Raw genomic sequence first — 26680 nt, 5'->3', positions numbered from 1 at the left:
GCCAGTGTAACTGAATCAAGGGGGACGGGTTCCCTATTTTCCTGTTTTACCTTTTTTAATTGTCTATCTATTATATTTTCAATGAGATTGATTGGGTAGCCATTGCAGAATAGAATATCTTTAACGTAATCTAACTCGGATTTTACATGATTACGTGTGCATATTTTTAGAACCCTGTCGACTAAAGAAATTGCTACAAGGAGGGTGATTTGACGAGAAATGTAGATACCAATCATTATGGGTCGGCTTTCTATATATAGAAAATGTGGAATGTGTAAATGTGGAAAATTTTACATTGGCAGGACCCATAAACTACTAGGGGAGCGATTGCATGAACATAAAATTTCAATAGATAAATCTCTGAGATCTGAAATTAAAAATGGCAACTTTGATACAGCTCCGGCCCAGCACATATACGAAAATCCTGACCATTTAGTTCTTTTTGAAGATACAACTTTAATATCTACCATAAATGACCTACCGCGATCTTTTAAGGAGGCAATTGAGATAAGAAAAACATACAAATAGAAATTTGGTCATAAATAGATACACGGGAGATATTTCCTTAAGCCCAATTTGTAACAATTTAATATTAAAAGACTCTATGAATATTTTCGCCCAGTTTAAATTAAGACAACCTGTTCGCATATCTAATGAAAACCGAAATTGTAGACAGGCGATATCTGTTGCAAGGCAAAGGATACTTAATCAATCTAATTGGTAACTTTAACCAATGAATTTAAGACAACCTGTCTGCACATCAAACAGTTCGTGGTAACGAACTGTACTAAGGAGCGACCCGGCTCAATAGTAACCAAAACTCTAAAAAATAGAGTTTTGATACCAATAGCTACATCAAAAGAATCGCATTTTAATGCTGATTTTAAATTTATAAGTTTCATCAAGTTTAGTCTTACCCATCAAAAGTTACGAGCCTGAGAAAATTTGTGTTATTTTAGAAAATAGGAAGAAACACCTCTAAAAGTCATAGAATATTAGCGAAAATCACACCATCAGATTCAGCGTATCAGAGAACCCTACTGTAGAAGTTTCAAGCTCCTATCTACAAAAATGTGGAATTTTGTATTTTTTGCCAGAAGGCAGATCACGGATGCGTGTTTATTTGTTTGTTTGTTTTTTGTTTTTTATTCCAGGGGTAATCGTATCGACCCAGTTGTCCTAGAATGTTGCAAGAGGGCTTATTCTAACGGAAATGAAAAGTTCTAGTGCCCTTTTTAAATGACCAAAAAAATTGGAGGGTACCTAGGCCCCCTCCCACGCTAATTATTTTCCCAAAGTCAACGGATCAAAATTCTGAGATACCCATTTTAGTCAGCGTAGTCGAAAAACCTTATAGCCATGTCTTTGGGAACGACTAACTCCCCCAAAGTCCCCGTGGGAGGGGAAACAAGTTACAAACTTTGACCAGTGCTTACATATAGTAATGGTTATTGGGAAGTGTACGGGCGTTTTCAGGAGGATTTTTTGGTCGGGGGAGGGGTTAAGAAGAGGGGGATATGCTGGGGGAACTTTCCACCGAGAATTTGTCATGGGGAAAAAAAATTTCCATGAAGGGAGCGCAGGATTTACTAGCATTATTTAAAAAAACAATGAAAAAATAAAAATGAAAAAGTTTTTTCAGCTGGAAGTAAGGAACAGCATTAAAACTTGAAACAAACAGAAATTATTACCCATATAAGGGGCTCACCTCCTCCTAATACCTCGCCCTTAACGCTAAAGTATTTTTAGTAATTTCAACTATTTATTCTACGGCTTTTGTGATTCAGGGGTCATTCTTAATGAATTGGGACAAAATTTACACTTTAGTGTAAAGAGCAAGGTATTGACGAGGGGGCGAATCCCCTCATATATATATAATAAAAACATGAGAATACAAAAGTTCTTTACGTAAGCTAATTTGTAAGTTACGTAAATCTTTTACTAATAAAAAGATTCGTAAAAAATTAAAAGTTCTAGTTGCCTTTTTAATTGTCCGAAAAATCGGAGGGCAACTAGGCTTCCTCCCCCGCTCTATTTTTCTCAAAATCATTCGATCAAAACTATGAGAAAGCCATTTAGCCAAAAAAAAATGCAAATTTCGTTTTAATTATTTCTCTGCGGAGAGCCAAAATCAAAACATGCATTGATTCAAAAACGTTCAGAAATTAGATAAAAAAAACAAGTTTTTTTAACTGAAAGTAAAGAGCGACATTAAAACTTAAAACGAACAGAAATTACTTCGTATATGAAAGAGGCTGCTTCCTCATCAACGCCCCGCTCTTTACGCTAAAGTCTTTTACTGTTTTAAAAAGAAGAATTGAGAGAAAGAGTCAAACTTTAGCGTAAAGAGCGGGGCGTTGATGAGGAAGCAGCCTCTTTGATATACGAAGTAATTTCTGTTCGTTTTAAGTTTTAATGTCGCTCCATACTTTCAGTTTAAAAAAACTTGTTTTTTATTTAATCAAATGAAAACCGAAATTGTATACAGACGAAATCTGTTGCAAGGCAAATGATACTTATTCAATCTAATTGGTAACTTCTCTTTCATTGATTTCAAGTTGGTTTTTGTTGTCTGATTCATGTCTTTTTTCCTCTCGTACAGTTCACTTAAGAAGGTTAGATTTTGTTGTTTGTTTCTTTCTTTTTCTTTTTCCTCTTTCTTATTTTTTGAGCACTGAGGACGACTTGGCGGAGGTCCTTGTCGAAATATTTGCTTGTTTTTCATATTTTGCTACTGGCTGACAAAATCCAAGTTTTTCACATATTTGATTTTTCTATTTTCATTTCCTTTCTTGTTTTCATACATCTTGCAGGATATATTCAGGGGAAAATTTCCGGGGGAGGAAGGAAACGTCGGCTCCCGTTCAATCTTTCCTATCACTGTGATAGACTGATTTGACGCTGGTAGAGTTTTGAAGTTTAAGCATAGACGTAGGTACTTGATTTTCTCAATTTAATAAAAAAACAGAAACAGTAACCAGACAAAATTTAAAACAGTAAGTACACAAATAGAGCAATAGAATTGCGAAAAACTATCACAGCCTCAAAATTTAACAACAATACTAACAACAAAACTATAATCCAAGGAAATTCTTAGAAAGAGAACGAGGAATAAGAAAAAATTTTGTATGGAAATGCACACAGTGGTTAATCAGTCTCCAAGCGTAATCCATTCGGATAAAGTATTTGCTATCCCAATTTCAGGCTAGCACATCATCAGTTTACTTTGGAATTTTAGAAACCTTCGGTTAATTTATTTTGAAAATTGTTCTAACTAACTCGAATATTTGGATTAATATGAAAAAAATATTCCAAGATAATGGTAAACGTCACAAATAATTTTTAAATGGTAATTTAGCTTACATAGAACAAAATAATTATATACAAAGTTTATTACCGACATCCATTCCCAAATACTAAACAGCAGTCTCTACGAAAAACGTGTTTTCATCCAAGCTTCTAATTTTTTATTTGTGATTTAGTGAATCTAGACTCGAGGCTCAGAGGCCTTTTGCCTCAATACCCATGGCTGCTGAGCTTACAGAACCATTCCAATTACCCCTACTCTGCGCTAGGAAACGAGATTGGCGACATCATGACTCGAAATCACGTTCCAGAGGATAGGGGGTTGCAAGTCCATAGGGTTATTTGGCTAAGGTAGGTCACCCCCTTCTATGGCTATAATAAACGGAAGGCTTGGGCATGTTCGTCAGGTTTTACAGATGAAGGAAAATAAATTGCCAACAATTTTTTTTGAGCTATCAATCTCGAGTCAAATAAAAATTGTAAATACTTTGAATGGGATGAGAATAGTTTTTATACAAGGTCCAAAGAAAAGAACAATTTCATGGGAGGGACTAAGGTTTTGAACAGATGGAAGTGGAAAAGGAGCGTCCGTAATTCTTTCGACTTCAGACGGCCAGGAGCTCCAATGGTTTATCAAGATTATTGGTGATTGCATTTACAACATTTAACCTATTTTATCATGATTTGATAAACGGTTTATTACTTCGTAATTTTGACTTAAAATTCTTGGGTTCGAAAGAGGGAATGCTTCAAAAAGAAAAGCTCCTATACATAAACCTTCTAAAAAGCTAGCAATCTCTTTGAAGACCGTTGAAAAAAATGGTAATGTGACATTTCCAACACTTGCTTTTTTGCTCTTTGCCCATACTGTCTACTATCTGATCAAACAGTTCGTGGTAACGAACTGTAGTAAGGAGCGATCCGGCTCAATAGTAACCAAAACTCTAAAAAATTGAATTTTGATATAAATAGCTACATCAAAAGAATCGCATTTTAATGCTGATTTTAAATATATAAGTTTCATCAAGTTTAGTCTTAGCCATCAAAAGTTACGAGCCTGAGAAAATTTGCCTTATTTAGGAAAATAGGGGGAAACACCCCCTAAAAGTCGTAGGATCTTAACGAAAATGACACCATCAGATTCAGCGTATCAGAGAACCCTACTGTAGAAGTTTCAAGCTCCTATCTACAAAAATGTGGAATTTTGCATTTTTTGCCAGAAGACAAATCACGGGTGCGTGTTTATTTGTTTGTTTTTTTTTTTTTTTGTTTTTTTTTTTTTTTTCCCAGGGGTCATCGTATCGACCAAGTGGTCCTAGAATGTCGCAAGAGGGCTCATTCTAACGGAAATGAAAAGTTCTAGTGCCCTTTTTAAGTGACCAAAAAAATTGGAGGGCATCGAGGCCCCCTCCCACGCTCATTTTTTTCCCAAAGTCAACGGATCAAAATTTTGAGATAGCCATTTTGTTTGGCATAGTCGAAAATCTTAATAACTATGTTTTTGGGGATGACTTACTCCCCCACAGTCCCTGGGGGAGGGGTTGCAAGTTACAAACTTCAACCAGTGTTTACATATAATAATGGTTATTGGGAAGTGTACAGACGTTTTCAGGGGGATTTTTTTGGTTTTGGGGGTAGGGTTGAGGGAGGGGGCTATGTGGGAGGATCTTTCCTTGGAGAAATATGCCATGGTTGAAAAAAATTCAATGAAAAGGGCGCAGGATTTTCTAGCATTACTATAAAAAAAAACAATGAAAAAATAAACATGAAAACGTTTTTTCAAATGAAAGTAAGGAATAGCATTGAAATTTAAAACAAACAGAGATTATTACGCATATGAAGGGCTCTAAAAATACTTTTGCATAAAGAGCGAGGTATTTAGGAGGAGATAAATACCTCGCTCTTTATGCTAAAATATTTTTAGTGATTTCAACTATTTATTCAACGGCCTATTTGATTCAGGGGTCATTCTTAAAGAATTGGAACAAAACTTACGATTTAGTGTAAAGAGCGAGGTATTAACGAGGGTACAAACCCCCTCGTACACATAATAAAAATATAAGAATATAAAAGTTTGTTACGTAAGTTAATTCTTAAGTTACGTATATTTTTTACTAATAAAAACGTTCATTGAATATTAAAAGTTATAGTAGCCTTTTTAAGTAACCGAAAAATTGGAGGGCAGCTAGGCCTCCTTCCCCACCCCTTATTTCTCAAAATCGTCTGATCAAAACTAAGAGAAAGCCATTTAGCCAAAAAAAAATTAATATACTAATTTCATTTCAATAATTTATGTGCGGAGAGCCAAAATCAAACATGCATTAATTCAAAAACGTTCAGAAATTAAATAAAAAAAACTAGTTTTTTAACTGAAAGTAAGGAGCGACATTAAAACTTAAAACGAACAGAAATTACTCCGTATATGAAATGGGTTGTCCCCTCCGCAGTCCCACGCTCTTTACGCTAAAGTTTTAGTTGTTTTAAAAAGTAGAATTGTGGCAAAGAGTCAAACTTTAGCGTAAAGAGCGTGGGACTGCGGAGGGGACAACCCATTTCATATACGGAGTAATTTCTGTTCGTTTTAAGTTTTAATGTCGATCCTTACTTTCAGTTAAAAAACTAGTTTTTTTTATTTAATTTGCTCTCAAGATTGACTTTTAGCTAATCAATCACCTACTGTACCCCTTTTTTCAACGAAACTATCTTTTAAGTTATACAACACATTAGCACATGTTTGCTTTTGTTAGCCCTTCAACTTTTCAATACTCTTGAAACTACCACTGGGCCCATTGTTCTCTGGCGGCCTCTAAAGGATCGTCTACATCCTTATTTCTCATAGGGACATTTAAAGATGATTTCACTGGTGAATCTGCCTTTACTGGTGTTGCCATATCTTCAAGGTCATGGTGGTCAGAATTAAGATCACTATGCTTTATCCCATAGAAAAAATAGACAGCAAAACCTAAAATTTAATAAGAAATTAATCATAAGAGATACAGTGAAAAAACATCTAAAAGCAACTGAAATGTAAGAAGAAAAGATAAAGTCCATGCATCAATCTGACAACACTTTTTTCCTTATTTCTGTAATTTTATTTTCTTAATCTTACAATTATGACAATGTCACAGTTATGGTGATAGAAAAAAAAAAGTGAGATACTACCTTAAACGAGGAATTAAAAGGCAGAGCAGGGACTTTTTACCAGAACAGAAAGTTGTTGTGCTACGTTAGTGAAGTTATCAGGAATATTTCAAGATCCTAAATATTGGCCGTTCAATAAGGAAAATTAATAATCAATCAAACAGTTCGTGGTAACAAACTCTAAGCAAGGACCAATACGGCTCAACAGCAACCGAAACTCTAAGAAACATATTTTTAAGAAAAGTGTACACATTAAAAGAATCGAATTTTGATGCTTATTTAAAATATGTAAAAGTCATCAAATTTCATATTACCCATCAAAAGTTACGAGCCTGAAAAGATTTGCCCAATTTTTAAAAAAGGGAGAAAACACCCCCAAAACATTACGTGATCTTAATGTAAATGACAACGTCAGATTCTGAATACAAGAGAACCCTACTGTAGAGGTTTCAAGCTCCTATATACAAAAATGTGGAATTCTGTATTTTTTGTCAGAAGGATGATCACGTATGCGTGTTTATTTATTTTTTTTTTGTTTATTCTCCCTGGAATGATCGCATTAAAAAAAGCATCGTAGAAGATCGGGAGAGGCCTTATTTGATTTGAAATAAAAAGTTTTAATATCCTTTTTAAATGACCCAAAAATATTGGAGGGCAGCTAACGCCCTTCCAACCCTCATTTTCCCCCCAAAGTCTTCTGAACAAAACCTTATGTAGCCATTTCTTTCAGCATAGTCAAAGAATCTAATAAATATGTCTTCGAGGATGACTTAACCCCCAGAGTCCCCAGGGGAAGGGCTGCAAGGTATGAAGATTGCCTATTGTTTGCATATAGTATTGGTTATTGGGAAGCATACAGATGTATTCAGGGGAGATTTTTCTGGCAGAAGGGGTGTGGGGGGTGGTTACATGGGAGGATCTTTCTATGGAGGACTTTTCGTGGGAAAAGGGACTTTTCCATGGAAGGGCAGCCGGATTTCCCTGAATCATTTAAAAGCGATCAGAAATCAAATAAAAAATAACTAGTTTTTCGACTGAAAGCAAGGAGCAACTTTAAACTTTAACGGACAGAAGTTATTACGTATATGAGAGGGTCACCCTCTCCTCATTACCTCGCTCTTTAGGCTAAATTTTGATTTTTTGTTCCAGTTATTTAAGGATGACTCCTGAACTACAAAGGCTGTTAAATTCTAAAAGAGTTTTTTAACTCTTAAATTTCTAAAAAAAAACTATTGCGTAAAGAGCGAGTTATTGAGGAAAGGACGATCACACTCATATACGTAATAGTTTCTGTCTGTTTTAAGTTTTAGTGTTGCTCTTGACTTTCAATTGAAAAAACGTGTTTTTTAAAATCAAATAGTTGGTGGTAACCGGTAACTGTTCGAATTGATCAGTTATTTTAATTTCTGTTCGTTCTAGGGTTTCTTTTCAAACATTTTGTAGTAACAAACTGTAAGTAAGGAGCGATCCGACTCAATGGTAACCGAAACTCCAAAAAACAGAATGTTGACAGCAATAGATCTATCAAAAGAAATAGATTTTTAGACTTATTTCAAATTTATAAGTTTCATACCGTTTAGTCTCACACTTTAAAGGTTACGAGCTTGAGAAAATTTACCTTATTTTTGAAAAAAAGGGGAAACACCCCTTAATAGTCATAGAATCTTAATGAAAATCCAAACATCAGACTCAACGTATCAGAGAATCTTACTAGAGAAGTTTGAAGCTCCTATCTGCATTAAATAAAAAAAAAGAGTTTTTTAAATGAAAGTAAGGAGCAACATTAAAACTTAAAACGAACAGAAACTACTCCGTATATGAAAGGGGCTTTTCCTTCTCAACGCCTCGCTCTTCACGCTAAAGTTTGACTCTTTCTCTTAACTCTATTTTTAAAACAGTAAGAAACTTTAGCGTAAAGAGCGGGGCGTTGAGGAGGAAAAGCCCCTTTCATATACGGAGCAATTTCTGTTCGTTTTAAGTTTTAATGTTACTCATTACTTTCATTTAAAAAAACTCGTTTTTTTTTATTTAATTTTTGGATGTTTTTGGATTAATGCATGTTTTGATCTTGGCTCTCCGCACATAAATAATTAAAACAAAATTTACATATTTATTAATTGCAATTAATCGGAAGATTTTAAGAAAAAAGAAACGAGGGAGGAGGCCTAGTTGCCCTCCAATTTTTTATTACTTAAAAAAGAAACTAGAACTTCTAATATTTCACAAACGTTTTCATTGGTAAAAAATATACGTAACTTACGAAATAATTTACGTAACGAATTTCTATATTCGTATGTTTTTATTGCGTGTATGAGGGGATTCAACCCTTGTCGATACCTCAATCTTTACCCTAAAGCTTCAATTTTGTCCCAATTCCTTAAGAATGACCCTTGAATCACAAAGGCCGTAGAATAAATACTTGAAATTACTAAAAATACTTTAGCGTAAAGAGTGAAGTATAACGAGGAGGTAAGCCCCTCATATGCGTAATAATTTTTGTTCGTTTTGAGTTTTAATGCTGCTCCTTACTTTCAGTAGAAAAAAACTTTTCATATTTATTTTTTAATTGCTTTTTCAAATAATGCCAGAAAATCCTGTGCCCCTTTCATTGAAATTCTCTTCTCCCATGACAATTTTCTCCATGGAAATATCCTCCCACGTAACTCCCCCAAATCTCCCCCCTAAACAAAAAACATCCCCCTGAAAACGTCTATACACTTCCCAGTAACCATTACTATACTGTATGTAAACACAGGTCAAAGTTGGTAAATTAAAGCCCCTCCCACGGGGACTGCGGGGGAGTAAGTCGTCCCTAAAGACATAGTTATTAAGTTTTTCGACTATGGTGAATAAACTGGCTATCTCAGAATTTTGATCCGGTGACTTTTGGGAAAAAATGAGCAAGGGAGGGGGCCTAGGTGCCCTCCATTTTTTTAGTCACTTAAAAAGGGCACTAGAACTTTTAATTTCGGTTAGAATGAGCCCTCTCCGACATTCTAGGACCACTCAGTCGATACGATCACCCCTGGGGAAAAAACAAAAAAACAAAACAAAAAAAAACAAAAAAAAAAACAACAAATAAACACACATCCGTGATCTGGCTTCTGGCAAAAAAATGCGAAATTCCACATTTTTGTAGATAAGAGCTTGAAACTTCTATAAAAATGTTCTCTGATACGCTGAATCTGATGGGGTGATTTTCGTCAAGATTCTATGACTTTTAGGGGGTGTTTCCCCCTATTTTCTAAAATGACGCAAATTTTCTCAGGCTCGTAACTTTTGATTGGTATAACTGATCTTGATGAAATCTTTAAATATTTAAAATCAGCATTAAAATGCGATTCTTTTGATGTAACTATTGGTATCAAAATTCCATTTTTCAGAGTTTCGGTTACTGTTGAGCCGGGTCGCTCCTTACTACAGTTCGTTACCACGAACTGTTCGAAAATGTGGAATTTTGTATTTTTGGCTAGAACAAATGTCACAGATGCATGTTTATTTGTTTTTTTTTGTTTGTTTGTTTTGTTTTTTTCCCAGGGGCTATTGTATCGACCCAGTGATCCTAGAATATTGGGAGAAAGTTCATTCAAACGAAAAATTAAAAGCTTCTTGTGCCCTTTCTAAGTGACAAAAAGATTTGAGGGCAACTGGGCCCTATTCCACACCCTTTTTTCTTCAAAAAATTATCTTATTAAAAATTTTGAGATAGCTATTTTGTTCGGTATAGTTGAAATATCAAATAATTGTGTCTTTAGGTGAAGAAAGATCTCCCACAGTTCATGGAGAGAGGCCTAAATTTATGAAATTTACCCATTGTTTACGCATAGTATTTGTTAATGGGAAGTAAACGGGCATTTTTTGGGGAGGAGGAGTGTATTTGGGAGGATTTCTATGGGGAGAATCTTCCTCGGGGAGGAACAATTCTGGAGGCTCAATATTCTAGGGTAAATGTTACACTAGGGGAATTGACAGAATTACTACACGAAATTCTTTTTAATTGTCTTTTCATCTCTTTGCAAAATTTTTCATATGGAGATGTTTTGGGAGAATTATCCAAGGGCTCTTTCCTGCGTGTTTTGTTTTCTGAGAAATATTTTCCACGGAAGGGGGCATTTCTGGAGTAATCGAGAAACTGATTAGAAATTAAAGTATGATTCAAATGCAAGAGTGCCACGGAGAATTTTTCAGGCTGAATCGTCTGCAAGCAATTTTACAGGAAGGGGGATTCTCAGCGAGGGTGGAACTGTCTGGAGGGAATTTGACGGAGGGGAGAGCATTTTACGTTCGATCAATTTTCCACGGAGGAGTTTTCCATGAGGGTAAGCCAGATTTATTGACATTATTCGAAAAAACGGACAGAATATATTCCGTATATTCAGGGTTCCCCCTCCTCAATACATTACTCTTTACTCCAAAGTCTGACTGTTTACTAAAACAGAAACACGGGGCCATTTATTTAAAATAGGAAGCTTTTTAAAAGTGCTAATAGTTTTAGCGCAAAGAGCAAGGTATTGAGGAGGGGGCAGAACTGATATACGAAATAGATCTTCCAAAAATAATGTACAAATTTTGTTTCAATTTTTCATGTGCGATGAGCCAAAACTGAACCTGTATTAGTTGAAAAACCTTCAGAAATTAAATCAAGAATTGAAAAAGAAAACAAGTTTTTTTAACGGAAAGGATTAAGCGACATTAAAACTTAAAACGAACAGAAATTACTTCGTATATGAATGGGGCTGCTTCCTCATCAACGCCTCACTCTTTACGCTAAAGTTTGACTCTTTCTCTTAACTCTACTTTTTAAAACAGTAAAAACTTTAGCGTAAAGAGTGGGGCATTGATGAGGAAGATGCCCCTTTCATATACGAAATAATTTCTTTTTGTTTTAAGTTTTAATGTCACTCCTTACTTTCCGTTAGAAAACTTGTTTTTCTTATTTAATTTCTGAACGTTTTTGAATCAATGCATGTTTTGATTTTGGCTCTCCGCAGGTGAATAATTAAAACGAAATTTGCGTGATTTTGGCGAAATAGCTTTCTCATAGTTTTGATCGAATGATTTTGAGAAAAAAGGAGCGGGGGAGGAGGACTAGTTGCCCTCCAATTTTTTGGTTTCTTAAAAAGGCAACTAGAACTTTTAATTTTTTACGAATGTTTTTATTAATAAAAGATATACGTAACTTACAAATTAGCTTACCTAACAAACTTCTGTATTCTCATGTTTTTCTTACGTATACGATGGGGTTCACCCCACGTCAGTACCTCGCTCTTTACACTAAAGCTTAAATTTTGTCCCAATTTCTCAAGAATGACCCCTGAATCACCAAAGCCGTAGAATCAATAGTTGAAATTACTAAAAATACTTTAGCGTAAAGAGCGAGGTATTAGGAGGAGGTGAGCCCATCATATGTGGAATAATTTCTGTTCATTTTAAGTTTTAATGCTGCTCCTTACTTTCAGTTGAAAAAGTTTTTCATAGTTGTTTTTTTATTGTTTTTTTTTTAAATAATGCTACAAAATCCAGCGCTCCCTTCATGGAAATCTTTTTCCCCTATGACAACTTCCTCCAAGGAAAGTTCCCCCAACATTTCCCCCTCTTCTCAACCCCCCCCCCCCCCCCACCAAAATATTCCCCTGAAAACGTCTGTACGCTTCGAAATAACCATTACTATATGTAAGCACTGGTTAAAGTTTGTAACTTGTAGCCCCTCCCACGGGGACTGTGGAGGAGTAAGTCATCTCTATAGTTATAAGGTTTTTCGACTACGCTGAATAAAATTGCTATCTCAGAATTTCGATCCGATGACATTTGGAAAATAATTATTTCCTTTTCATTTCCGTTAGTATGAGCCCTCTTGCAAGATTCTAGGACCACTGGTCGATACGATTACCCCTAGGAAGAAAAACAACAACAAAAAAAACAACAAATAAACAAATAAACATCCGTGATCTGCCTTCTAGCAAAAAATATAAAATTCCACATTTTATAGATAGGAGCTTGAAACTTCTACGACAGGGTTCTCTGATACGCTGAGCCTGATGGTTTGATTTTCGTTAAGATTTTATTACTTTTAGGGGATTTGTCCCCCTATTTAAAATAACCGCTACTATATGTAAGCACTGGTCAAAATTTGTAACTTGTCGCCCTTCCCACGGGGACTGTGGAGGAGTAAGTGATCTCTATAGTTATAAGGTTTTTCGACTACGCTGAATAAAATATCTATCTCAGAATTTCGATCCGATGACATTTGGAAAATAATTGGCGAGGGAGGGGGCCTAGATGCCCTCCAATTTTTTTGGTCACTTAAAGAGGGCACTAGACCTTTTCATTTCCGTTAGTATGAGCCCTCTTGCAAGATTCTAGGACCACTGGTCGATATGACTACCCCTGGGAAAAAAAAAACAAAAACAAACAAACAAATAAAAACGCATCCGTGATCTGCCTTCTAGCAAAAAATACAAAATTCCATATTTTGTAGATAGGAGCTTGAAACTTCTACGACAGGGTTCTCTGATACGCTGAACCTGATGGTGTGATTCTCGTTAAGATTCTATGGCTTTTAGGGGATGTTTCCCCTATTTAAAATAACCATTACTGTATGTAAGCATTGATCAAATTTTGTAACTTGTCGCCCCTCCCACGGGGACTGTGGAGAAGTAAGTCATCACTACAGTTATAAGGTTTTTCGACTACGCTGGATAAAATAGCTATCTCAGATTTTTGATCCGATGACATTTGGAAAATAATTAGCGTGGGAGGGGGCATAGAGGCCCTCCTATTTTTTGGTCATTTAAAAAGGGCACTAGACCTTTTCATTTCCGTTAGTATGAGCCTTCTTGCAAGATTCTAGGACCACTGGTCGATACGATCACCCCTGGGAAAAAAACAACAACAAAAAAAAAAAAACGAAAAAACAAATAAAAACGCATCCGTGATCTGCCTTCTAGGAAAAAATAGGAAATTCCACATTTTGTAGATAGGAGCTTGAAACTTCCATAAGAGGGTCCTCTGATACGCTGAATCTGATGGTATGATTTTCGTTAAGATTCTATGACTTTTATGGGATGTTTCCCCCCATTTTCTAAAATAAGGCAAATGTTCTCAGGCTCGCAACGTTTGATGGGTAATACTAAACTTGATGAAACTTGTTTATTTAAAACCAGCACTAAAATGCGTTTTTTATATAGCTATTGGTATCAAAATTCCATTTTTAGAGTTTTGGTTGCTATTGAGCCGGGTCGCTCCTTACTACAGTTTGTTACCAGGAACTGTTTGAAAACAAAAATTTTTGAAAATGAGAGGACGGAGCAATATTAAAACTTAAAACGAACAGGACTTGTTCCGTATTTGAAAAGGGCTGTCCACTCCTCAACGCCTCGCTCTTTACGCTAAAATTCTTATAATTTTAAAAAGTAGAGTTCTGAAGGAATCAAACTTTATTGTAAAGTGCGAAGCGATGAGGAGGATATAGCCTTTTCATATACGGAATAATTACTGTCCGTTCCAAGTTTAATGTTGCTCCTTACTTTCAGTTAAAAAACTTGTGTTTTTTCATTTGATAGTATAAGGAGTGAGTGCCTACACTACAAAAATGAATGAGAAGTCGTATACATTTCAATTTTGCACTTGCTGCCAAAAAAATATGCTAGTTTTACTTAAGGTTTGTGTTTTCTGGTCAAGTTCTGGATGTGCTATCTTTCTGCAAATCTACGGTTATAGTGTTCAGACGATAATTTTCATATCTTTCGTTTGCTGAAATTCAGCTTTTCCTATTCACAAAATGACACTTTCGAAATTTGATTTCAAAACAGAACATGGTATCAATCAAATGCTTTACGATAAAGAACAGTCTTTTTTTTTGCTGCATGGAGATTCACATTCAATTTTGAAAGTTGTAAATCCAAGGACAAGTTTACAATCTGGTCAACCATGACGCAAAAGTGCATATCGCTTTCATGGTAATAATTTAGGAATGCACAATTTTTCAATAAAATGCCACTTTACATGTTCTTTTCAGATTTTTAATTAATGAATTTGAATTTTACGAAAACCTTAGGGTAAATGCAAGTGGGGTTATCCATCGCTAACATATACCATCATACTAACGTTCTGTATTTCATTTGTGATACTTTTTAGGGCTGTGTGCTGTGGCACTTATTTTTTCCCCAATGTGGGAGATTTTATCGATAAGATTCATGTGTCATATTCATAAATCATAGTAATGTGCTTTGTTATTCCCTCCATCCCAAAACTTGCCAAATCTAAGGTGCGACTTCTAACTCACCGTGGCCATGGTACGAGTTCGTGATTATGCCTGATTTGTCTTTATTTTAATCGGTATTTATTTGTTTTGTCTGTATTTATTTTAAATCAGAATAGCTTTCTACGAAATTTTTGGTCAAGAGCATTTTGGGTTTTTCTGTTTTTTGAGTAACAGTCAGGGGATATATTTATTTATTTATTTAAATTTGCCTAAAAATATTGAATATTCAATTAAAGATTTTAAAAATTCAACCAACAAATAAAGAACTCGGAAGTAGCCACCTGCTGTACTTTTTTGTCCTCTAAAATTCTTTAATTTTTCATTTCAAAGTATAGCGCCCGGAGTTGAGAGGGTGGTAGCCTCTCTCAAACAAAGCATAATTTATGTCTTAATGCCCCTCTTTTGTTTCATTTTTTTTTTGATGCGTAGAATTATTAATAAAAAAAAAATTTGGAAAAAGTTAGGGCTTTTTCCGTTGACTTTTGTTCTGCGGTTTTCAAGTCAGTATATGGCAGATATTTTGTCCAAGTATACCTTACATTTTTTAAGAGACGTACCAGGGACACAACTTCAATTTTTGCAAGTAAGTTATGTCAACTGAAAAATCAATTATGAATTGCTTTGGGAGGGTAAGAATGTTATTCTTTGCTAAAATTAAGATTTTATAAAAATGTTATCCAACTGAAGTGCCGATTCCAAGAACTCCCTCTTTTTTTTGCAAATGAACTAATCATTTTAGCACTGTATTACAGACCTATTGGCTAATTGACAAACAATAGGAGAAAGATGGGTATATTTTAACATTTTGGGTTGATAACTGAGAGCAAATGAAGCTTAATATGGCTCGAGGGCTATACAATCCCCTCCTTAGGTAATCCCCCTAAAACTTAGATGATGCAGGATGCTAGAATCGAGCGTGTGGGAAGGGCCTATTTTCAATGACAATTGCGATGTCTAGTGCTAGTGCTGTGTTATGAGTTGGAAGTAACTGGAGGAAACAAGGCTTCTCCTCGCTTCGGCTTCCTAGGATCCCATCATGGCAAAACAGGATGTGATATTGAAGGTGAAAAAAATTATTTTAAGGAGAATATTGAAGTATTAAAATTATGTTTCTTGAGGTATACTCCCTGAGTATTATGTTAAAAACAAATAAAATGTACAAAAAAACAAGTTATCTCATCCAAAAAGGAAGATTGATATTAACAATCGAAAGGAATAGAAATATACCTCGAATTAAGAAAGATCTCACCCCCTCCTGCTCCCCCTTTTTGCACGCTAAAGTTTGACTTTTCTCCATCAACCCTGAATGATTCTAAAATAAAAGTGATGTCATAAAAAGTCAATTTTTAATGTTTGTGGCGAGAATTGAAGACCTTTTTTATTTATATTTATTAGAAACAATAAAGTTTTTATTCAAAATATTTTGAAAGGCAATCAATAAATAAAACCATTGCAATCACAAATTGGCTATGATCTCTTCACTCTAAGATGCTTTTAATTAAGCCCAAGTTAAAATATAGTTTAGCGAAGGGATGGAGGTAAAAGGAGGTGAGGGTGAATACCTACTAATATAAAAGACAATTTACGTCTTTTTAATTGCAAGATTCTTCTTTATTTACAAAAAAACTCATTTTCAAGCCCTATTCTTATAGTTTACCATAATGTATAATAAAGCATCGAAAATCATCTATGTCACACATATGATAAGACTGATAATATGAAGCTGTTAACAATTTATGAAGATTTTTTTTTTTTTTAAATATCGGCATTTTCTTAAGTTTTTGTTTTCGAAAACTATGTTTCTAGTTTTAATACTTTAATGCTGTAAAAAAAAAAATAAACGACTTTAAAACGGGGAATGTTGAAAGACTTAAAATTATGACAATAAAAAACGAACAGTAACTAATAAAAAAATCTTTCCAAAAATATGTTTTTCAAAGATAGGTAAAGGCCATATTCAACTTGAGATCAGAAAGCTCATCAGTTCACTGATAAGCTTGCTGAAAGCTAATCAACTCAAGATTCATTTCTCTGTAATTTTTATTTTGCTATTTTCAATTTAAAATTAAGCATAAAAGTCAATATTTGTAATATGATTTGTTTTTCGTAAAGAGCCAATGGCGCAGCAGGCCTTAGACTTTTAGAATTAGGAAAGAGGCACTATCCAGTGTCTTGTTTAGGGATTTTGGTTCATTTTAAGCTTGAGTTGCATATTCCATTTAATTTTTTTTTTTTCGTTTTAAGATTTATATATTCATTTGTATTAGCATAATTTTTTATTGTATTAGCTATGATTAAATAAAAAAACAAGTTTTTTTTAACTGAATGTAAGGAGCGACATTAAAACTTAAAACGAACAGAAATGACTCCGTGTATGAAAGGGGATGTTCCTCCCTAAAATTCCCGCTCTTTACGCTAAAGTTCTATTCTTTCTCTCAATTCTACTTTATTAAACATTAAATAACTTTAGTGTAAAGAAGGGGACGTTGAGGGAGAAACACCCCTTTCATACACGGAGTAATTTCTGTTCGTTTTCAGTTTTAATGTCGCTCCTTATTTTCAGTTAAAAACTTGTTTTTTTTATTTTATTTTTGAACGTTTTTGAATTAACGCATGTTTTTATTTTGGCCCTCCGCAAATGAATAATTAAAAGAAATTTGCGTATTAATTTCTTTTGCTAAATGGATTTCTCTTAGTTTTGATCGGACGATTTTGAGAAAAAGGGTGGGAGAGGAGGCCTAGTTGCCCTCCAATTTTTGGCTACTTAAAAAGGCAACTAGAATTTTTAATTTTTAACGAACGTTTTTATTAGTAAAAAATATACATAACTTACAAATTAACCTACGTAACGAACTTCTATATTCGTATGTTTCTATTATGTATATGAGAGGGTTTGCCCCCTCGTTAATACCTCACTCTTTACACCAAAGCTTTAATTTTGCCCCAATTCTTTAAGATTGACACGTGAATCACAAAGGCTGTAGAATAAATAGTTGAAATTACTAAAAATACTTTAGCGTGAAGAGCAAGCTATTTAGGAAGAGAAGAGGTCCTTACTTTCAGTTGAAAAATTTTTTCATATTTATTTTTTTATTGTTTTTTTTTAAATAATGCAAGAAAATCCTGCACCCCCTTCATGGAAGTTCTCTTCTCCCGTGATAAATTCCTCCAAGGGAAGATACTTCCACGTAGCCCCCTCCTCTCAACCCCCCTCCAACCAAAAAATTATCCTGAAAAGGTATGTACACTTCCAAATAATCATTCCTGTATGTAAACGCTGGTCAAAGTTTGTAACTTGCATCCCCTCGCCCGGGGACTGTGGGGGAGTAAGTCAGCCCCAAAGACACAGTTATTATGTTTTTCGACTATGTTGAACAAAATGGCTATCTCAAAATTTTGATCTGTTGACTTTGGGAAAAACATGAGCGGGGGAGGGGGTCTAGGTGCCCTCTAATTTTTTTATTCGCTTAAAAAGGGGACTAGAACTTTTGATTTCCGTTAGAATGAGCCCTCTCGCGACATTTTAAGACCACTTAATCGATACGATCACCCCTGGGAAAAAAACAACAACAAACAAACAAACAAATAAACACACACCCGTGATCGGTCTTCTGGCAAAAATACTAAGTTCCCACATTTTTGTAGATAAGAGCTTGAAACTTCTACAGTAGGGTTCTCTGATACGCTGATTGCGATGGTGTGATTTTCGTTAAGATTTTATGACTTTAGGGGGTGTTTCTCCCTATTTTCAAAAACAAAGCAAATTTTCTAAGGCTCGTAACTTCTGATGAGTAAGAATAAATTTGATAAAACTTATATATTTAAAATCATCATAAAAGCCCGATTCTTTTAATATATCCATTGGTATCAAAATTCATATTTTAGAGTTTGTTTACTATTGAGCCGGGTCGCTCTTTACAGTTCGTTATCACGTGCTGTTTGATGGCTTATATAAATGCTGGTCGTTTTGAGTTTGAATTATTTTAGTTGTTTATTTATGCTGATCTTAGGTTTGATTTGGCCTTTACCTTTTTTTTAAATCTTCTTTTTCGGAAAGGTTTTTTTAAGTAATACATCAAAAACAGCCTAGTGTTTTGTTAAATCCAAAGGCAAGCTCGTTAAAGGGATTTCCATAAAATAGAGGGGGTCAAAACTTAAAAAGTTCATGTTTAGACCCCTATTTTTTCCAGTTTACAAGATAAATCATTAAAAAAAAAAAACAAAAAAAAAACAGTCCTACCAAAAGAGTAATCGTCATTGACAAATATTGACATTAAAAATAACGAATATAGAAACGTACCTAGTGACATCCAAACCACAAATCTGACCAGAGTCAGAATAGGTAGCTGAAATATTAAGTAGATATTTACAAGAATTGCGACGGCTGGCACTAGAGGCAAACCTGGAGCAACAAATCCCAATCCTTTTCTGCAAGAGAACAAAAAAAAAATACTAGAACTATACACTTTTAACCAGGATATCTTATAAAGTAAAAAGAGATTGTTGGATCCTTTTTTATTATTTATCATATCCAAAACTTAAATACCATCTATATTCTTTTGGTGTTTGCGTCTTGAACTATTTGGATTAGAGCATTTTCAAAGAATGTGCATTTGGCAAATTGGACATTTCCTGTGTTTTTACAAAAAAATCGATGTTGTCGGCAAGTTTTTTTTTTCTTCTACTGTATATCTTGCATCTAGTAATAATGAACCCATTTCTTAGAGCATCAAACCAACCCGGGTTGTTCCGAAGATGCCTTTACTGCTACTTTCAATAGTAGCAGTAATTTTTCTGCTATCAATTTACTTGGCTTTTTAATTGATTTTGTTCAGTTTCTTTAATTTTTTATCATGTTTTCTTTCACTCTTTTTGGTAGCTTTTTTTACGTAAGTAATTTGTGTAGTAAGTCTTTATGCTTTCTCGTCGCTGGCTGTATTTCGCAGGAATAGAGCCTTCCAGAGAACTATGGTGAAATATCCTTTCTTATGTATTTTGCCCACGTTATTAAATTGATTGATTGATGGATTCGTTGATGATAAATAGTCTAAATCGGCCTTCGTCGAGGCAGAAAAAAGAAGATTCCGTCATCAACAGAATACCTAAAAACTATCTAGCGCACATTTTGTAATATAACTTCCCAGAGAAAGCATCACACAGCTATAGGCTGAAATTTATAGGTTTTTATTCAAATCCTTGAAAAAATATCCCCAAAGAAATTCTTAACCACATTAGCTTCACTGTCCTTTTGAAATATGGTTAGAATAATGATACTAAAATCAGGTATTTTCTTTGGTTATCTTCCTTGAAAATTAAACTGCCCTCCCTCTCCCTTAGGAAAAGCTTAGAAGAACAGTTTTTTAGTAGGAGGTGGTGTAATTAGAATAGAGGAAAAACATTCGCCTTATAGCCACTATATTATTACAAATACATGGCAGAAAGAAAAGGAAATCACCTAAGCAAAAACTGCAAAAATACTTAAGTTTTTTTTTTTTTACGGACGTGGGCTCAAAGGTTTCCATTCCTAGGTGTTTATCATGTATATGTAGCACCGTCATTGGAGTTAAAAGATTTTTGCTATTTTAAAATTGTCCGTTAAGTTTTTTGCTGTCGAATCAAGAATTTTTTGGGTTGCTCTTCTTTTTATACCCTGTTCTAAACATGATGGGCGAAAGTATCCAAAAAAAGAGTCAACGGCAATCACAGATAAAAATAAACTTATACAAATGCTAGGAGTTCTTTTTTCTCCACAGTTTCCTATACCTCTGGAAAAGCACTTGTTCGGTGAAGCTTTGCAAATCTTCCGTCACACCGTGCTTCTTCGTGCTACACATGGTACACTTTGCACTAAGCGTGCCATGCGTCACTGGGCTTACACGATTTTAAGGATATCATGTTAAGTTGCTGCCCCTTCTTCATAAAACCCCCTGCTATTCTGAGCTAATACGTGACACTTTTTTGGCATTTTAAACCTATATATAGACATTCTACTTACCCAGTTTACGTTCAAATTCCACTGCTGGGTGTGATCAAAATTAGATGTTTTGCTGTGTCAAGTGAAAACATGTTAAATTTAATCATTACTAAAGGGCAGTTCTATGCAATTAAGACACTTTCTACTTTCACTAGAGGAACATATTAAATATATAAAAAACTAAATTGTACTTCACAAGATACTATCTTATCAATGATTTATAACAAGGTGTTTGTAGTTAGAACCTTAAGGGAAATGCTAATAGTAGTCACTCAGATTTGAATAGTCACGACCATGGTCACGACTGAAATAAAATTTGGAAACGTTCACAGACTTTAATTATAATCATTAATAAAATAAAGAAAATCCTATTCTTTGGCAATTAAAAGGGTTGTCATAGTTTTAGAGAAACCGTCAGTGACCCTTGAGAAATGATTAGTATAGAATAAACACGAAAGAAAAGCAATGCTAATTTTGCAGTTAATTCGTGAGTTAATTCGGGCAAAAAATTGATCTCTGCATTCAAATTGAGGTCTCTGCAGTCTTAGCCATATGGTTACCACGCTAAACCTGAAATCTCATATTCGTAAGGACAGGTTTTGAGCCCGGGTGCCGATGGTTTGTTGGATTGGAATGGGGGTCAGTGAAGTGACTCATGGAGCTCAGCCAGATCGAACCAGCTCTAAATGTGTTCCGGGAGAAACCTGGAGAAGGTAAACAGGAATAGTGTACGACGTCTCAGAATTGCTTGCCCCCAGCACCCCAATTGCACTTCCTGCCTGAAAGGCCATGAAACCGAAATCAGCACAGCCATTTTGAACTATTGAGTCTAGTGCCGAATCCTTAAAAGAAAACAAATGGAAAAAAAATAATGGAAGTAGTCTGATTTCTAGTAATTATATTATTTCCTGGGAGTCTCGTATTTTTTTTTTTTTTTTTTTTTTTTGCTTTACTTTCTTATTTTACAGTGCTATAATTATAAAACAGAAGGGGTTTAAAATGTATATTATTTTGTAAAGCGCAAATGCCACTCTTGCATTTGAAAGGTTTGAAGGGTGGTAGCCCTACTCCTGTCTGTAGTCCTTTTTGTTCATTTTAAGTACGACTTTAATATTATTGTTGACTTCTCTTTGTTTTAGGACTTGTTTAAACATCTAGAGCAGTAAGTTTTATTTTTAAATTCGTTCTTATTATTCTCTTAGTTTTTCCCTATTGATAGTACTATCCATTCTTTTAAATTCTGGATTATTATATGAATTTACTTGTGCTTGTCTTAAGTTCAAATATAGGTCTTTACGTTCTTCAAGAAACTTTGTTTTTATATTTTTTTTTTTAGACTAATTTTTTCGTTTTGTTTGACAAAATTTCAATAAATGCTTGTATTAGACATATTTGTTATTCAATTAGGGATATTTTTAATTTTTTTCTACTTTAGAATCAAAATTTCCCCCCTGTAATTTTAATTTTGAACAAAATTTGAGACAACCGTCAAATTTTTTATAAGCAGAAGTTTTCTGCGATAAATATTTTAATCGTAGCTTTAGTACACAATTTAAGATGGATGAAAAAGGGCATTATTATTTATTTGCATTGAGAATCTGTGTAGATTTTCGTCTGTTTTAACCCTGAGATAATTTTTACACTGTCCCTTAGAAACTCTAAAATCCATCTGAATGCAATAATTCTTAATTTGCAGTGAGTACAAAACAAATTTTGTTAATTTTTCAAAACATTCTTAGAGCTATAATAAGAGGCTTGATAATATTTCAAAACCTAGGCAAATTAAGACTTTACAAAACAATGGAAAGAAGTTCAGATACTTACATGTTTTGAGGCCGTCTGGAAATTAGCAATAATAAAAATATAAAAGCTAACAGTAAAATAACAGTAATACAGATGACAAATGAGCTGTCATTTCCAGCAACAAGAAAAATATCTAAAACGAAGATAACTAGATATAAAAGGCCAACCAACTTCACAACTTCACGTCCAGAATCTTCAGTAACTGGTCCTGCAATTAAAAAGTAAGACTAAATCAATAGAATAAAATGATAAATAAAAAGATTGCCGTTGGTGAGCGTCCCATAGATGGCAATTATTTGATAATTCTCGTTATTTTTAGCATTTGTTTGGTCCTGTATGTAGAGTATGTTTGTGGTGTTACGAATGCTTGCTGATTGTGTGAGGCTAGATCCTGCTCTTGGCTCCAAATTTCTATATATCTCCTTACTCTTAAGAATATCCTACATTTTGATTATTACTTCACTTTATTAATATTTAAAAGTTTTAACCAGGGTTCGGTTTTAAGGCAATTCTTGAGGAGTGCCAAACATATGCCTTCATTTATGACAAAACTGACTAAATTACGCTTATCAATTTTCCATCGTGGTTCCAGTAAAAAAGTGATTGTTTTTTGAATAAAGTGGATAAATCTTTTTTTGCAGTGTTAACAATAGAGTTTTTAAATGCAATGCGATAGGAAAGTAGTCTCCACCGGTTCGTGGGCGTTAGGTATTTGAACCTTGTGATAAGGTTTTGCTAGTGAGTGGGTTAACCAACCATCTCTCCTAGAAATCCCACTCACAAATAATCCTACTCGGCAAATTCCTCCACCGGTAATCACCCGCTGAAAATTTCCTCCCACATGTAAAATTGAGCAGCTAAAGGGTAAGTAAAACGTAGAAAAAGAATGAAGAAAAGAACAGATTTTTGAATATTCTATTAAATAAATAAAAGGAGTTTTTTTAAACTGAAAGTAAGGAGAAGTATTAAAACACAAAACAAACAAACATTGTTACGCGTGTGAGGAGAGTTGTCCCCTCATTAACACCTTTCTCTGGACGCCACAGTTTTTTGGCACTTTAAGAAAAGCTACTAATGTTTTGATTAAATGACCCTTGTGTTTAAGGAATCGTTTTTAGAGAATTCGGACACAGATTAAACTTTAGCGTAAAAAGGGAGACGCTGAGGAGGGGGCAGCACCCTCATATACGTAATAATTTTCGTTCGTTTTAATGTGGCTCCTTACATACGGTTGAAAAATCTTTTGTTTAATTTCTGATCGTTTTTTAAATTGCACCGGCATATCTGGCTCCACCTCCAAGGAAAAATCCCCTCCCCACATAGATATCCTCTGGACAATTTCATCTTGGTGAAAAACTAACCTGGAAAATTACCCTTAATATCTCCACGCGTAAAATTAAATCGGAAAAGAGACAGCAAAATATATATTGTTAAATTTCGTATAGGAATTCTGGAAAACGCCCCTAGTGGAAAATTTCCCTATCCATGGAAAATTTTTCCCGTCTAAACTATCCCAGCAGAAAATTCGTCCTCTCCAGCTCTCTCGAAAATTATATGCATACTTCCTAATAACAAATACTATGTGCAATAATGGGTAAATTTTTACAACTTAAAGGCCTTTCCCCAAGGGTTGGGGTATGAGGGGTATTTTATCTCCAAAGATATAGTTATTGGACCTTTAAAGTATGGTAACAAAATGGCTATTTTAAAATTTTGATCAGACGATTTTGAGAAAAAGGGGGCGTGGGAGGGGCCTAGTTGCCTTCTAGTTTTTGTCACTTAAAAAGAGCACTAAAGCTTTTTATTTCCGCCAGAATGTACCATCTCCCGACATGCTATGCCTACTGGGTGGATACGATCACCCCTAGAAAAAAAAAAACAAAAACAAATAAACACGCATCCGTGATATTTCTTCTGGCGAAAATTATAAAATCCACATTTTTGCAGATACGAGGTTCAAACCTTTCCAGTAGGGTTCTTTGATACGCTGACTCTGACTGTGTGATACGCTGAATCTTTTTGAAAATTAGACAAATTTTCACAGGCTAATAAAATCGACACATTGTTCAAGTTCAACGACGCTTGTGTTTAAGGAGTCCTTTTTGAAGAATTGGGACACAATTTAAACTTTATTATAATGCACAAGGTGTCGAAGAGATGCAAACTCTCTTCATATACGTAATAATGTTTGTTCGTTTTGAGTTTTAATGTCGCTCCTTACTTTCAGTTGAAAAAACTTTTTTTTCTGATTGTTTTTTTTTAAATAGCACCTGAATATCTGGCTCCACCTCCGCGAAAAAATCTCATCCCCAAGGAAATATTCGCTTGACAATTTAATCATGGCGAAAACTTATCACGGACAATTACCCTTAATATCTCCAAGCGCAACATTGAATCGGTAAAGAGAAAGCAAAACATATGAATAAATTTTTCATAGGAATTTCGGAAAAATCTACCAGTTTTAAACTTCCCCTGATAAGTTCACAACCTGAAAAATTCCTTCTTATGGAAAATTCATCCCTTGGAAAATTCTCTAGCCAAAAGTTCATCCTCCCCTGCTCTCTCTAAAAATGTATTCATACTTCTCAATAACAAATACTAAACGTAATAATGGGTACATTTTATAGCTTAAAAACCTTTCCCCAGGGACTCTGGGGGGTCGATACGATCACCCTAGCGATATAAGAACAGACAAATAAACACGCATCCGACATCTTTCTTTTGGCAAAAATTGCAAAATTCCACATTTTTGCAGATAGGACCTCAAACCTTTACAGTAAGGTTCATTGATGTGCTGAATCTGATGGTGTGATACGCTCAGTCTTTTCGAAAATCAGACAAATTTTCTCAGGCTTTTAGCTTTTCATTGGCAAAACTAAACTTAAAGAAAGTTATATATTTGGAATCAGCATAATAAGCCAATTCTTTTGATACATCTAATTGTATCAAAAATCCTTTTTTGAATGTTTTGGTTACTATTGAGCCGGGTGGCTCCTTATGTATAGTTAATTACCACAAACTGTTTAATTGAAGTTTCAAGATACATGTGGAATATATGATTTAGAATATAATATGGTATTTATTTTTATGTTTTATTTCAATTAATTTCTTTTTTTTGTGTTTTTGGGAGATGGGGCTCGATTTATCACTGCAGGGTATGGTTAAAGGCTACAGAAAATAAAGTGCTTGCTTATTTAAACTCAGGGGTTCTGTCCGTCATAAATCATCTAGGTTTTAAATTGGAGTTTGACTTCATTTTATTTCAATTAAAATAAACTTTAAAAAATCCCTTAAGGGTAGTTCAGGCGGGAAAAGGTTTTTGATGTACACCTAATGGACGTAATGTCGATCGCAAAAAAGTGAACTGATGACGTGACTATAGATTGCGGCTCCAATTCAAGTCTATGGGAAGTAAATATTCGCGCTTCTGTGTCCCAACCTGCTTCTCGGTGCGCTTCTTTCATAGCGCATCACGAATAGAGGTGCCATCATGCTTTTTCATTGCCGCTAATTTCATACTTAAAGATTGTGCTTTTTAACATTTATCACGCCCTGCTCGGTCAACTCAAACCCAAAAACAAAAACTAAATAATTAAAAAAAAGTAGAAAATAAAGACTACGAGATCGCGATATATTCTGCGTGTGTTTTGGAATAATGGTGAAAGTTTCTAAAATCCTTTCTTTTCTTCATTGATTTTATTTGTATGGCTGACTTTTCCCCTTGATTCTCAACTTTACAGTCAGGGGGGAATTTTCAGGGAGAGAGAATTATCCTACTTACTTACTTACTTACTTAATCAGGTTAGAACAGTGCTAGTGTTCCCACTCAGGTCAAAGCACCGATCATTTTAATAATTTTACAACTTTCCAACTTCCTTTATGTTCTGGTAAATATGAATATAATGTTACTAATTATGTTATTAATAACTTGTTACAGATTTAAGCCACGTGGTGCTTTCCCACGGACTTCCCTTCACCCTCCCCCTTCTCATCCAGTTTGGAGGTTCCGCTTAATCCGCTTCCCGAAGATATTATCCCATATTTTATAATTTCTTTCAGCTTAATCAGCTACACCTCTTACTTCTTTACAATTGTATTTGGTATTGCTATTCTCGAAATGCAGTATTCATCTCTCCAGGGCAAACTCATGAGTGGAATGAAAATTTATTGTTCATATAGAGATGCTTTTGTAA

At 34.6% G+C, this 26680-nt stretch overlaps 1 protein-coding gene across 4 annotated transcripts in view; it reads right to left on the bottom strand.

Moving 5' to 3' along the window:
* Window positions 1–5931: 5931 nt before the first annotated feature.
* Window positions 5932–26680, bottom strand: part of LOC136026833 (solute carrier family 7 member 14-like) — a 334289-nt gene continuing 313540 nt past the window's right edge. For all 4 annotated transcript variants that reach the window (XM_065703537.1, XM_065703540.1, XM_065703539.1 and 1 more), the window contains 3 exons: window positions 22509–22695; window positions 19011–19138; window positions 5932–6268 (listed from right to left, as the gene is read on the bottom strand). In XM_065703537.1, the coding sequence (XP_065559609.1) occupies window positions 6081–6268; window positions 19011–19138; window positions 22509–22695 (503 nt within the window). In that variant the 3' untranslated portion in view covers window positions 5932–6080. The remainder of the gene's footprint in view (window positions 6269–19010; window positions 19139–22508; window positions 22696–26680) is intronic.

This window comes from Artemia franciscana, chromosome 5, assembly GCF_032884065.1.
Source record: "Artemia franciscana chromosome 5, ASM3288406v1, whole genome shotgun sequence".
Classification (NCBI taxonomy): domain Eukaryota; kingdom Metazoa; phylum Arthropoda; class Branchiopoda; order Anostraca; family Artemiidae; genus Artemia; species Artemia franciscana.
The sequence above is the reverse complement of the archived record's forward strand: the minus strand, read 5'-3'. Positions and strand labels throughout refer to the sequence as shown.